The following is a 13,783-nucleotide window of genomic DNA, read 5'->3' as shown; positions in this document are numbered from 1 at the left end:
AGACTTGAACCAAGCCTGCTGTGCCCAGCTACTCAGGAGGCTGAGACAGGAGGGATGAAAGTTATGGACCTGGTTGGGTGTGGTGGAGCACTCTGTAAGCCAAGGCAAGGGGGATCTCTGTGAGTTCAAGGCCAGACTGGTCTACAAAGAGAGTTCTAGGACAGCCAGAGAGAACCTATCTAAAAGGAAGGGAGGAAGGATAGAAGGAAGGAAGGAAGGAAGAAAGGAAGGAAGGATACGAGGGATGAAGGAAGGAAGGAAGGAAGGAGGGAATGGAGGGAAGGAGAGAAGGGGAAGGAAGGAGGAAAGAAGGGAGGAAGAAAGGAAGGACGGACAGACGAATGGACTAGGTCTGCTTCTGCTGCAGAGCAGTTCAAGGCCAGCCTGAGAAACTTCACAAGCCCCTGTCTTAAAAAACAAGGCTGGTGGGGAAGGGAGGTGGCTCAGTCGGTAAAGTTCTTGCTCTACAAGTCTGAGGACCTGAATTTGAATCCCAGCTGTAACATCGGGGGTTCACTTGAAATTCCATTTTTGGGGAGGTGGAGACAGGAGGATCCCTACCATTTCTTGGCTAACTAATATAGCTGAATCAATGAATTCTGGGTTCAGTGGAAAAGCCTGTCTCAAAAAATAAGAGAGAGAGTCCTTGAGGAAGACACCTATGGTCTCCACACGCATGTGCATACACGTGTGCACACCTGCACACATTTATACAGAACACACACGTACACAGCAAAGGCTGGAGGTGTAGCTCAGTGGTAGCGCATTAGCTTAGGGTATGCAAACTCTAGGTTCAATCTCCAATAAAAAAAAAAAAAGTTCAGCCGGGCAGTGGTGGCGCACGCCTTTAATCCCAGCACTCGGGAGGCAGAGGCAGGCGGATCTCTGTGAGTTCGAGACCAGCCTGGTCTACAAGAGCTAGTTCCAGGACAGGCTCCAAAGCCACAGAGAAACCCTGTCTCGAAAAACCAAAAAAAAAAAAAAAAAAAAAAAAAAAAAAGTTCAAGGACCTTAGAGATAGCTCAGTCAGTAAAGGTGCTTGTCACCAAGCCCAGCCTGGCGATCTTAGTCTGAGCCCCAGAATCCACACAGTGGGAGGAAATAACTGATTCTACAAGCTGTCCTCTGACTTCCACACATGCAACATGGCATTTACAACTATGCCTGTGCCCATGTTCCCGCGCATACACATACAAGATTAATTAAGTTTTTACAAAGCTGGAGCAGGGAGCAGGGATCTGAGCCTTTCCAACCTCGCTGAGTCCAAGAGGAAAAAGAGGACTCACTGATTATACTTCTGAAGAAACGAGGGCAGAGCAGAAGGAGTTAATTTAGCACAGGGTTGGGGAGGGGGCATGTTGCTCTGTCCCTCCTCCCAGTGCAGACAGAGGCACTACAACCTAGGAATGCTAGGCCCAGGCACTGGAAAAAGCTGACCACTGAGGCTTGGTCAGCAGCCACGTCGCGAGTTCCATGGCTATGGAGGAGGGTCCTCAGACCTCTCCAGCTTTCTGGGGTCCCAGCCAAAAAAAGGAAAGGGGGGCACAAAGGAGGTTTCTTAAACCCCAGGCCTGGCTCTGGGAGCGCCTGACGTGGTCTCCCTCCCTCCAACCCGCCGCAGGCGCCCCTTCTAGGGCAGCTCTGGGCACGCAGGGTGCCGCCTCGCCCTGCTGGCCCGCGGGCTCACCTGGCTGGTGAAGCGGGACGGGTGCGCCCGGGCGCAGGGCCAGGCCAGGAGCGCGGCAGTGCAGCCCAACAGCTAGCGCCTCCGCGCCAAGCGCTCCCGGCCTCCCTCCTCCTCCAGCCTGGCGGGCTGGCTCAGCTGTGTTCCATTAGCCTCTTGGCAAGGTCCCAGCGCCCCTAGAACCGCCCTCTTTCCCCTCCAGGAGCGGCCTGCAGTCCAGGCAGGCGTGCGCTGCGCAGCACTCAGCCGAGAGAACTCGGGACGCAGAGAAGCTGGGGACAACGCAGACCAGCAGGGCAGGGAGAGATCGAGGATCCCCTTGCGGGCTGGTGGACCCCCGGGTCCTGCTTCCCACAGCTGGCGGCCTTGGGGCCGCCAGGATTGCTCAGTGAGGGGCTTCCGGGCTATTGGTAAGTGGAGCAGGACTGGGCTGCTTCTCGCTCTAGGCTGAAAGGGCATTTTCTGCTACTGACTGGCTATGTGACCTGGGACAAGTGGCATCCCCTCTCTGAGGTCTTCCGTGCTCCTCTCTGCCCCAGGGTGGCATGGAAACTCCATGCTGGTCCTGCTGTCACCTCAAATCTGTGCCTGTGTTGAAGGGGGCGGGGTCTCCTTGGAAGCATCTCTCTAGCTGTCTCTTCAGCCCTCCACTCAGACTGAGGCCTGAGAATGGATGCCAGAAGTGAACATGATGAGCACATCTATGTTCACGCCTCCACATGCGCCCACATGCTGCTCACAGCCGGCTAGCCTTTCATTGGCTGTCGGGAAGAAAAGGCCAGGGTAGGGTTTGAGAGTGGGAGATGCACACCCCTAGGATGGGAAATGACTAGGGTCGGGGACACAGTTCCATCCCAGGGAGAAGGGAGGAAGAGTCGAGCCTACATATATATTGGGGGAAGGGGTCCTTTCCGTTGTCATTCTGTATCCAGCCACCAGGCAGGTAAGTTAGGATTGCACTGGACGAAACTGGACTAAGAAAAGTACCAACAGGAAGACCCCAGGGAGGGGTGCTTACCGGCTGGCTCTGGACAGGAGTGTATACGTAAACTCTGGGCTTATCAGTTCTCAGGTCTGTTAGCATGCCTGCGTGCAGCTAGGTTTGACTGCATAGTCCTGGTACCTATGCGCCTGGGCACCTGTGTGTATTGTACTGACACACATGGCTTTGTGTGCTCATGATCTGCCTGTCCCGGAAGAGGCCAGATGATATATGACTCTGCTGGCCACTTGCTGAGCCTGCATTGATTTATCTGGGCCCATCCATCAGGGTTTAATAAAACCAAAAGACAAGCATCCATCAGCCTAGGAGGTTGGCAACAAGGTCTTGGGCCCTGGTGACCTGCTCTCCCGCCCCTTGTCCACACAAGGGGAAGCTTTCTTGGCCCACACACAGCCCTGTGATCTCTGCCAAGAGACTCAGTCCAGTTTTCACCCCCTGCCCTCATGGATGCCTGGCAGGGCGCTCTCCAGGTACCGGGCTACTGTGTGCCAGCACAGAACAGCTGTCAGAGATCTGGGATTCATCCAAACATTTTGATACATTGCCTCTGCTTAACACCCCTCCCCCCCAACTCTCCCAGCCTCTGTGGTCTTTTAAGGCCCTCTAGACCCCCTTCTCAATTCTGACAAAGCTAGAAGCTACCTGGGCCCCTGTTTCTAGGTGCCAGCCAGCCTTCTGCTCTGGCTGGTGGGTGTCTGGGCCATACCGGTGGTTAAATATTTGTATTATCACCTCTGCCCAGATTCTCACCTCAGGATTGTGTGGGGCTCCTGAGAGCAACGGATGCCAAGAGCTGACCACTACAGTCTTTGATGAATGGGCCTCAGAGACTGCTCCTACTTGTCCACACGTGCCATTGTCCTTTGGGCACCTTGAAGCCCACCTTCCTTGTTTTTGGTTGTCAGGTGCCAAGGCTGCAGCTGATCTCTCTGGACCAGCATGTTGGCATCCTGGGCTCCTGGCTTGTGGCTTCTTGGGCTCTGGGCCACCTTCAGCCATGGAGCAAATATAGGTGAGCTGACACAGACCTGCATCTGGCTCCCGGGTTTCTGGGGTCTTTGCACATATGTAATCATGTATATCTCAGTCATATGGGCATTTTTGGGTTCAGGTTAGCTTCTGAGATGTTTGCATACTTGAGCCTGTGTGAGTTAGCTCTCTCTCTCTCTCTCTCTCTCTCTCTCTCTCTCTCTCTCTGTGTGTGTGTCTGTGTGTCTGTGTGTGTGTGTGTGTGTGTGTGTGTGTCTGTCTGTCTGTTTGTGTCTGTGGATTTCTAGGTTTGCATCTTGAGACGCTCAGTACATTTGTATGTTCTCTTGGGTCTCTGTGGGGAGAACAGTCCCCCTCCCCCACAGCACATCCTTGCACTTCTTACTGGCTAACTGGATGGGAAGGAGTGGGCACCACACTCTCCTTACAAAGGCAACACTTCCAGAAAGCTGCCCAGCCCCTCTGTTCCTTCTCATGACACTGACCCCATCCTCCAGCCACAGGCTCCTCTTTTGTACCAGCTTGGATGTCTGATGACTGCCCACCCCATGGTCTAGGCTCTGGACAGGGAGAGGGTGCAGTTTTCCAGGGACCAAAGCCAAGGGAAGTTGACCAGGCAATCTGCCTGGCCTTGCTGGGTGCCCTCTGGGCCTGGTAGTTGCACCACCTAGCCAGGAAGGAACCGAACTCCTAGGCCCAAGTCCAGGCATCCAGGGTGGGTGGGACTGTGTGTGTGTGTGTGTGTGTGTGTGTGTGTGTACAGGCACATGTGTGTTTCTGCATGTGTATTGGAGAGTTTTGCTCTCCTCTCCCTCACCGGGTCCCCTAGAGGGGCTGGGGCAGAGGATTTCAACATCTGTAAGGAATCTGGGCCCATTGCCAAGGGTGAGTCACCCAGTTCTGCGGGATGCTGAAGACAGTGATGGTCTTTCCGGCCAGACTTGGGGGTGGAGATTGCAGTGGGTTACTGTGCCCGGGGACACAGGGCTCTGTCTTTCAACTAGGTTGGACAGGGAGTTGGCTATCTTCTGGGAGGTGACTTGACTGGCTTGGCCCAGCCTTTCCATCGGCTTTGCTGGGAAGGCCCATTGATTTTAGCCCCTGCCTCTTTGATGTAGCACCTGCCATCAACACTTCTGGTCTCAGGAGGGGAAGGAAGTGCAGCCCCCGGGGAGAAGGAGGCTTATAGCCACCAGCCCGTCCCTTTGGGACTTCAGAGACTTGTCTTTGTTCAGAATCTCATACCTCTTTAATGTGCCTTGTCTGGTCTGAGTCCCGGGATGGTACCCTTGAGCTTGTGGTCCCCTCGGCCTCTTGGTCTCTTTTATTGTTTCACTAGCTGGGTATGCAGCTGGAAAGCCGTTCTGGTGGCTCAGACTTGTGTCAGCCTTTTTCTTCTGGGAATATGGGAAACCGAATGCCACCCATGTATGCCAGTGCACGTGGCAGCCCTGGGGACATGGGTATGCAAAGCTCATGCATGTATAGTCATGTGCACGTAGTTGCACGCAACACCAAGTGTGCATGAAGATAACATATCCTCATCCCCGCTGTGTTCCTCTGCCCCCACCTAGGTGGAACACACGGAGGAACACGTACATAACATGTATATAACATGTACATAACGGGTACATAACACGTACATAACATGTACATGTCCACTGTCTGGACTCTGAACCACCCAGGGTTTCTTTCACCCCTGATTGGCCTAGCTCCAGCTGGGGGTATTAGAAGGCTGGGATCCCAGGCATCTGGTCCTATTCTGCTGTTAACTCATTCAGTGGCTTTGGAATGGGCCTCAGTCTTCCCAGCTGTGCGCTGGGCCCTTCTGGCACAGCCAGGGCAAGGCGAGAATGAGCACACCCTCAAGGCAGACTAGGTTAAAGGTCCAGAAGGAAGACTATGGACTTTGTCCCCTCCTGGGGTCCCCAGGATCCCACACACCCCGCCCCAGGCAGCTGACTTCCTGAGTTCCTAATGCTCCAGGCTGACTTTCTCCCAGGTGAGCAATGCCCATCTTCCCAGCAAGAAGGACTCAAGCTGGAACACAGTAGTGACCCATCAACCAACGTGACTGGTGAGTGCAGCCTCAACCATCCCCTGCCCACTTCCTAGGGTTGCCCTGTGCTTCTCACCTGCCCCTCCTCTGATGTCCTGAAGGCTTCAACCTAATCCGCCGACTGAATCTCATGAAGACATCTGCCATCAAGAAGATCCGCAACCCCAAAGGGCCGCTCATCTTGCGACTGGGAGCTGCTCCATTGACCCAACCCACACGGTAACTGACTCTGGGTGACTATTGGGAATCCATACTGACCTCAGCCACATGCTTGCAACTCTGGGTGTGAGTGGTCCATTCCAGGGCCTCTCTGGAGGCTGTTTTGGGCCTTCCCCAACCTAAAGTCTACTTACTGGCTAGCCCCTGGGCTTGAAGGGTAGATTTGTGTGCATGGTGACTGACAACCCCAGCCTGGCTCTCATTAGCAAGGGCAGGGCCAGGTTTATATCCCCTGGTTGCAATGAGAACCCTAGGCTGGTTTCAAGAGCCTGTGTCTATGTGAGTGTGGTCTTGTGTGAAGCCCACTCCCAGCAGCCCCTGGGCAGTCTGGCTCCTCCTGACCCGCATCTCCTTTCCTGGCTGCTGTGTTTATGCAGAAGCCCTTGGTCTCTTTCTCAGTATCTCTCCTTCCACTCCAGGTCCATAAGCCATGCTTGCTTCCTTGGGAGCCTCCTTTGCCAAAGTTGGGATGCAATGCTGAAATAGAAAAAAAATTAAATTATTTATTTATTGTGCATATGAGTGTTATGTCTACATGTATGTGTACCACATGCATGCATTGACTGCAGAGACCAGAAGGGGGCATTCGAGTCCCCCTGAGACTCCAGTTATAAATGGTTGTGAGATACTATATGGATGCTGGGAATCAAACCTTGGTCTTCTGATAGAGAAGCCAGTGCTCTTAACCACTGATCTATCTCTCCAGTCTGCTGAGATGGTTTCAAGGATTCTCTATTAATGTTCCTCTGTCCCATCAGGCCCCATGAGACTTCCTGGGACAAGAATTTCCCTATTTTCACCACTGGCTTTCCCAGTAGCTAGTCAACCCTTAGCAGCCGGAAGGTGCTCAGTGAGTGTGTCAGGATGACTGTGTGCATGGTTTGGAGCTGTGTGCTGTGCATGTCTCAGGCAGGCTCATCCCCTGAGTGCTACTGAGGCTCAGAGCAGCCTCTCTTCTCCCCTGCAGAAGAGTGTTCCCTCGGGGACTGCCAGAGGAGTTTGCCCTGGTCCTGACGATCCTGCTAAAGAAGCAAACCTTCCGGAACACGTGGTACTTGTTCCAAGTGACTGATGCAAATGGATACCCACAGGTGAGCCCACCCCTTCCCTCACCCACTCCTTGGGCAACTGGTCGCATGTATCCAGCTCAGCTTCTACCCACCCTTGTGTTTTCTGGGGCATCTCTGCTCCATCCCAATGCCCATCACATACTTTCAGGATGTTCTCTGTGACCCCAGTTAGCTTTCTCCCATCCTGAGAAATAAGTTTGAGGCCCTCAACTTTGCCGTACTATTCCTCTAGAACTCTGAATCACTGTCTTTTTTTTTATCCCCCCCCCCCAATTTGTCACAGATCTCCTTGGAAGTCAACAGCCAGGAGCGGAGTCTAGAGCTCCGGGCACAGGGCCAAGATGGTGACTTTGTATCCTGCATCTTCCCAGTGCCCCAGCTCTTTGATTTGCGTTGGCACAAGCTGATGCTGAGTGTGGCAGGTCGTGTGGCCTCTGTGCATGTGGACTGCATCTCAGCCTCCGCCCAGCCCCTGGGGCCCTGGCAACCCATTCGGCCTGGGGGCCATGTATTTCTGGGCTTGGATGCTGAGCAGGGCAAACCTGTTTCGGTGAGTGCTGGGTCCTGGTCTCTGTTTCCACCTCTGGGGGAAGCGTGAGCTCCTGAGAGTGTGTATCAGTGTTCAGATCCCCCTCTGGAGCCATTGCCTTCCATCTGCAGCCTAGCCACATTAACCTGACATTTCAGGCCCTCCACCATCTGGCTGCGTGTCCCCGGCATTTTCCTTATATCTCTCTATTGACTGCTGTCATCAATTCCCTCCTAGTCCTATGAATCACCTATGAAATTTGCATATGTATGCCTTTGCATATGCTTTTCCCTTTACCTGCAATGCTTTTCCTTAAATATTCACTTACAGGATGGGCCCAGCTCCTTCCTCCATCATCTCTCTCCCTATTCCTCCCTTTCCTCTTCCATCTCTGCTTTTAGCGACAGCTCTATTCTTGATGGCTTCCCTGACTAGCCTGGAGAGACCCTAAAGTCAAATCCTGGGGTGAAGACGTCTTTGAGCCTCTTTGGGGACCAAGGCAGAGCTATTTGATCATCTGAAATAAGATAAAGTTGTGTGTCCCCTGCAGTTTGACCTTCAGCAGGCGCACATCTACTGTGACCCAGAGCTGGTGCTGGAGGAGGGCTGCTGTGAGATCTTACCAGGAGGGGTGAGGAGCTGCTGGAGGGGGGGGGCTGGCCCCTCGCACACGTGTGCTGGAGAGGGTCTGGCTCCTAGCACATGCTGTGCTGCGGGGGCAGCCTGCATGGGGACGGCAGAGGTCTGAGGATGCATTTGCCCCTCTGCTAACCCTGACCTTTCCCCCACATTGAGCAGTGTCCCCCAGAGACCTCCAAGGCCCGTCGGGATACCCAGAGTAATGAGCTCATTGAGATCAATCCTCAGACGGAGGGCAAGGTCTACACCCGCTGCTTCTGCTTGGAAGAGCCCCAGAACAGTAAGGTGGGTGAGCCAGAGATGTACAAGGGAGACTGTTCCACCCCTGACCTTGCCGCCAGACTTAGCAGGTCATGTGCCTAAGTTGGGAAGACCCCTGAATGTGGGCTTAACTTACGTCTTATCTTACAGAACACAGGGAAGTAGAGAGAGAACCCATGGCGTTAACCCTGTGCCTGTTACTCATTGGCACTTTATGCCGCTCTAGCTTTGACTCTGGCCAGCCTCTCACTAATGCCATCTTGAGCCTCCTGGGGAGGGTAGGACCCAGTCTGCAGTTTCTCCTGCACAGGGATATGTGGGCCCGGATGCCAGGCTGCTCTGTTTTCCTCAAGGCTCTCTCACTCTCGCAGTACCATGGCCAGCTGTCCCATCCATTCCCAGGTTCTTTGGAGGTGGCAGGAAAGCCCCATCCTTCCCTCAGCCCCACCCTCTGGTTGGGCAGTGTCCCTGCCTACCCAGGCATCATGCCCAGTCTTTGACTGCAGAAACACAAGATCCCATTGATTCACTGTCTCCTTTCTACATCACATGGCGGAGTGGAGGGGAGAAGGGGCGCCCGTGGGGGCAGCCTCAGGGGTCTGAGCAAGCCCTTGATGCCTTGGGAGGTGCCAGATGCCAAACTGAGGGGTGCCTGGCATGCGTGTACTCTGCCTGGATACCTCTTTCCATCATGAACCCCAGAATTGTCCCTCTGTCTGCCCAGGTGGATGCACAGCTGATGGGAAGAAGCAGCCAGAAGACAGAAAGGGGGACAAAGGTAGTTGGTGGGTGGAGGGAGGAGCTCACGGTGCCCTCTGTCTGCCCTGCATGCCCTCTGTAAAGCCCTCGGAGAAGATGCCACACTCCCACTCTCTTCCTGCCCAGACAGAGCTTGGCTGTGTGGTGCCAGCTCTGAGAAGGGAAGACAGACTGGGTGGAACACAGTTTTGGGTGTTCTCTAAGAGCTGGCTCCTGTCTGCTCTTGTACAGGGGCTTGGGGCAATGCTTGATCCCAGGTTCCCTTCTCATCCCCATACCCCCTTCTTCCCAGGCCCATCAGGAGACTGAAGTCAGTGAGGTGAGCCTTTCTTTTTTTTAGGGGGGGTGTCAGCACTAACTCTTTGGATAAAGGTTTTGAGGCATAGAGCCTAGGTATGGGGGTGACGGGTGACTGTGAAGTACCCAACATTCCTGAAGGCCCAATAGGAGGCTCTGTCTGCCCTGGATTCTAGGGTGGAGGCCCTGGGAGCTGTTCCTACTGAGTCAGAAGCCAATGGCCATGAGCATATGGGGAAAGCCAAATCTTAGGCATGAAACCCTTCTTCAGTGGTATGCTGTGTGGCCTTAGGCTTATTACTGTTCCTCTCTGGGCTTTAGTTTTTTTTTCATTTGAGAAGATGACTGTAGGTCTGTGTTGGTGGGGGACAAGGAGCAAGGTTGGCCTTCTATGCTTTCTGCCTCTATGCGCATCTCAGGTCATGCTAAGGACATGTGAGGCTGTGTTTCTGTTGATAGCGAGAGAGACAGAGACACACAGAGAGAGAATGTTATGCACTCTCGTGTTAGGTAGGGCTAATCTTGGGGTTCAGAATTGACCTGCAGGCCTGTTCCCTTGTAGTGCCCACCCTGCGTCCACGGTGCCCGGGAGAGCAACGTAAGTGGATGGGGAGTCGTGGGTGGGGTGCCCACAGTCTGGGCGTGCTCGCTTCCTGGTTGAGGACAAGGGGACTTTGTTCACTTTCCCAGCATTCCCCTGCTTGATTCCCAGAGCTGTGCTTAGCCCCACCCCTGAGCCCATCAAGCCCTGAAATCTCGATGGGGCGTCATGATCCAGGGTGGTGGCCTCCTCGGGTGCTGATTCCAGTTGTGCGCTTGTCTCCAGATCTCAGATTTGCTCCACCTGTCACCTTGGAGGCCTAGGGGTGGGGGTGGGGGAGCAGCCGGGGAACACCTACCTCAGAGCCTGGGCATTCCCCTCTCCTAGCCTAGCCCAGCCTTCCCACTAAGATTCTGAAAGGACAGGACTCAGTGCGAGCCATTTGGTACCTACTGTGCCCCTTCTGCAGACTGCAAGAGTTACAGTGTTTTGAGCTGGTGGGCTATACTGATTCACAAAGGGCATGAATCCCCTAACTTTGGGGGAACTTAGAGGTGCTCCCCACCGCTGTCTGCCTCTCTTTCTATCCAGTCTCCCATCAAATCTGGAAAGGCCTTGGTTCCCAGAGGTGCTGGGGTTGCCATGGCAACCGAATGACCATGTTAGCCTAACAACTTGAGGTAGGCCTAGTCAAAGGCAGGCAGGTTGGAGACAGTAGATCAGACCTCTCTGTTGGCTTTACAGCCTTGGAAATAGACTCAGCATGCTGATTGGCCTGGAAGGCAGGATGGGGACCAGGACTCTTGTGGTTGGTTCTGCCGTCACGCGGTATGAGCCTCACTGATTTGCTTCCCCACTCTGGGCCCTTGGTTCCCTCTTGCTCCCTAAAGGTAAAGTTCAATGTCCTCTTCCCTCCTGTGTTCCATTAGGTCACACTTGGTCCCTCTGGCCCCAAGGTAAGACCCAGCAGAGAGCAGAATTCTCCCATCTTCTTTGGTGGCCTTGGTGCTTCCTATCTCATGTTGCCCTATGGTCATGAGTTTATGTCAGAACTACGTGGGTGTGTTTAAGTCTGTGTTGGAGTGAGTGGGTTGTGTATGCAGAGTCCAGAACTGACCTTTGCTGAGGCAAAGCTCCTCAAGTACCAAGTACCAAGCCCTGGGCCCTGGGTGCACATACCCTTCCTAGGAGATGAGTGCTTTCACCATTCCAGGCATAGGTCATGGGATGTGTCAGAACAATCACGTGTGGGTTCCTGTATATTCTGGAACACATATCTGCACCTATGTGGTCCACAGGCCGAGGGTTGAGCCTCTAGGGCTTAATGGGTTTCAAGTTTGTGAGCAATGGGGTGAGTGTGGCTCACGTGAGCGTGTGCTGTGCTTGCTGTGCTAGCTCGTGAGTGGGTGGGCTCTGCCTACCACGTCGCCCACAGCATCCCTGTCTTATTCACACAATGTCTGGAGACGGGTGCAACTGCATCATCCTATTTTATTGATGAAGAATCGGAGGCTGAGGGAGGAGACATGAGTTGCACAAGGCTCGAGCTCAGGAAACTTGACTATTAGCTGTCCTGGGTTTATGTTGTCCTGCGTATCTATGCAATGTGTTCACGTGCTGTGGATCTGTTGTGTGTTTGCTAATGTGCATGCCTGTGGATGTGGGGGATGGGATACTCTGTGTGAGACTGTAGGTTTGCCAAGCAGCCTTCTGGTGTATATGGAATTCATGTACTGTGGGTAATGTATGGTGTGTGTGTGTGTGTGTGTGTGTGTGTGTGTGTGTGTGTGTGTGTGCGTGCATTTGCATGATAGAGGGATGGAGGCAACCAGGGGCGGGGGATACTTCCTGGAGGCTCCCTTTAGGCATGACCATCATTCTGGTCTCACCCACAGGGAGGGAAAGGTGAGAGAGGCCTGACTGGACCATCAGGCCCCAAGGGAGAGAAGGGAGCTCGGGTAAGTGCCCAAACCAAGTCAACATCAGGACCTCTTCCACGGGAGAGGAGCTTGGTGGGATGTAAATTAACATCCCACCACCTCAGTGGGAAACCTGACTAAGTGGGCATTTGGCCAGAGTTCTACAGGGGTTAGCCTGGCCAAGTGGGCATTTGGTCAGGGTTCTACAGGGGTTAGCCTGGCCAAGTGGGCATTTGGTCAGAGTTCTACAGGGGTTAGCCTGGCCAGGTGGGCATTTGGTCAGGGTTCTACAGGGGTTAACATGTGGAAGCCTATTTTCTAGGGTACCTAGGCCTTTCCTGCAATAGGTTTTTGTGACTCCCCTGGGAGGCTCTAGCCTTGACCCCTGTTACTTACTCACAGGGTAGCGACTGTGTTCGAGCCTCCCCAGATGCCCCACTTCAGGTAAGACTGGGAGGTGAGGCCTGTTTCAGGGCCGAGACAGGAGCATTCTGCCCACTTAACCCCTCTTCTCCCTTGTCAGTGTGCAGAAGGCCCGAAAGGAGAGAAGGGAGAATCAGGAGACTTGGTAAGCCTGGGACCTACCGCAGGGCAGAGAGGATGGGTCCTGACCCAGCCTCACCCATTCATTTATGCTTCCCCCTCATCTTAGGGACCCTCAGGACTCCCAGGCTCAACAGGCCAGAAGGTAATAGGCTTATGTTTGGAGGGGTGGGTGCCCAGATGGACCACAGGCCCTATGTTCATGAGGACAGAAATATCTAAGGCCTTCCTAGAGGATCGTGACAGATTGGCAGAGTTGACTCTCCCCTCCCCATCCCTTCTAGTCCTCTGCCTAGTCCAAACACCCACCACATCTAGAAGGCAATACCACATGCTTGTGGAATGAGTAGTCTAGCTGGTTTGAAAGTTCTTCCTGTTGTCTGCCCTTCTGAGAAAGGCATTCATTTTCAGAAGAAGCAGAGTTGGGGAGGAGAGCTCTGGAAGGCCCTTGGCCCTCCCCTAATAGGAACTAACTGCCCTGCTTCTTTTCCTCAGTCCTGGTCACTTGTCTCTTCCTTCCCCAGGGCCAGAAAGGCGAGAAGGGTGATGGAGGCCTCAAAGGATTGCCAGGAAAGCCAGGCCGAGATGTATGTTGTTGGGGACCCTCTCCCTAGGCCTCAAAATGCTAGACTCTAACTCAGAGGTCCAGCCCCCTCCTGCTGGCCGAGGAGGTGAGGGGCTGTGTCTCAGGAGGCATAGCACGGCAGTATAGGTCCTGAATGCAGGTCTCTCGACTCTAAGCCCAGTCATATTTGATGACTGTAGGTAACCAGGTTGGGGTCTGGCATGGAAGAAGGACGATAAGGGTGACAGAGGTGTATATTTATTTTCTTGTCTCAGTGGGGCAGTTGCCAGTCCCCTGGCTGTCCCTACCTCGGCCCTTTTCCCAACAGGGTCGGCCAGGAGAGATCTGTGTCATTGGACCCAAAGGGCAGAAAGTGAGTTGCAGGCCCGGGTGTGGGAGCAGCGGTGGGGCTAAGGCGGTGGCCCTCTCATAACCACTTGTGTGCCAGGGTGACCCTGGCTTCGTGGGGCCTGAGGGACTGGCAGGAGAGCCTGGGCCCCCCGGCCTCCCTGGGCTACCTGGGCTAGGACTGCCTGGGACTCCTGTAAGTATCCCCACACCTCTCCCATTGTCCTCCCCCATTCCTGCCCCTCCCCCGGGTGGGGCTGAGTTGGGAATAAGACCAGGTCCCAGGGGTGCAGGTTGGAGGGTGACTTAAGACAAAACCCCTCATCATGCTGTAGAGAGGAAACTTGTACCACCCTG

At 54.1% G+C, this 13,783-nt stretch overlaps 1 protein-coding gene across 1 annotated transcript in view; it reads left to right on the top strand.

The window, feature by feature from the left end:
- The first annotated feature begins 1,947 nt into the window (after positions 1–1,947).
- Col16a1 (collagen type XVI alpha 1 chain) overlaps positions 1,948–13,783 on the top strand; it is a 52,861-nt gene continuing 41,025 nt past the window's right edge. The window contains exons 1-19 of the mRNA XM_038333206.1: positions 1,948–2,094; positions 3,593–3,699; positions 5,680–5,754; positions 5,838–5,955; positions 6,923–7,046; positions 7,309–7,575; positions 8,105–8,185; positions 8,353–8,478; positions 9,179–9,232; positions 9,506–9,532; positions 10,073–10,108; positions 10,981–11,007; positions 11,947–12,009; positions 12,373–12,414; positions 12,494–12,538; positions 12,623–12,658; positions 13,038–13,100; positions 13,407–13,451; positions 13,527–13,622. Coding sequence (XP_038189134.1) covers positions 3,627–3,699; positions 5,680–5,754; positions 5,838–5,955; positions 6,923–7,046; positions 7,309–7,575; positions 8,105–8,185; positions 8,353–8,478; positions 9,179–9,232; positions 9,506–9,532; positions 10,073–10,108; positions 10,981–11,007; positions 11,947–12,009; positions 12,373–12,414; positions 12,494–12,538; positions 12,623–12,658; positions 13,038–13,100; positions 13,407–13,451; positions 13,527–13,622 — 1,398 coding nt within the window. The 5' untranslated portion in view covers positions 1,948–2,094; positions 3,593–3,626. The remainder of the gene's footprint in view (positions 2,095–3,592; positions 3,700–5,679; positions 5,755–5,837; positions 5,956–6,922; positions 7,047–7,308; positions 7,576–8,104; positions 8,186–8,352; positions 8,479–9,178; positions 9,233–9,505; positions 9,533–10,072; positions 10,109–10,980; positions 11,008–11,946; positions 12,010–12,372; positions 12,415–12,493; positions 12,539–12,622; positions 12,659–13,037; positions 13,101–13,406; positions 13,452–13,526; positions 13,623–13,783) is intronic.

Source organism: Arvicola amphibius, chromosome 6 (assembly GCF_903992535.2).
Source record: "Arvicola amphibius chromosome 6, mArvAmp1.2, whole genome shotgun sequence".
Classification (NCBI taxonomy): Eukaryota; Metazoa; Chordata; class Mammalia; order Rodentia; family Cricetidae; genus Arvicola; species Arvicola amphibius.
This window is presented reverse-complemented; position numbering and strand designations above follow the sequence as displayed.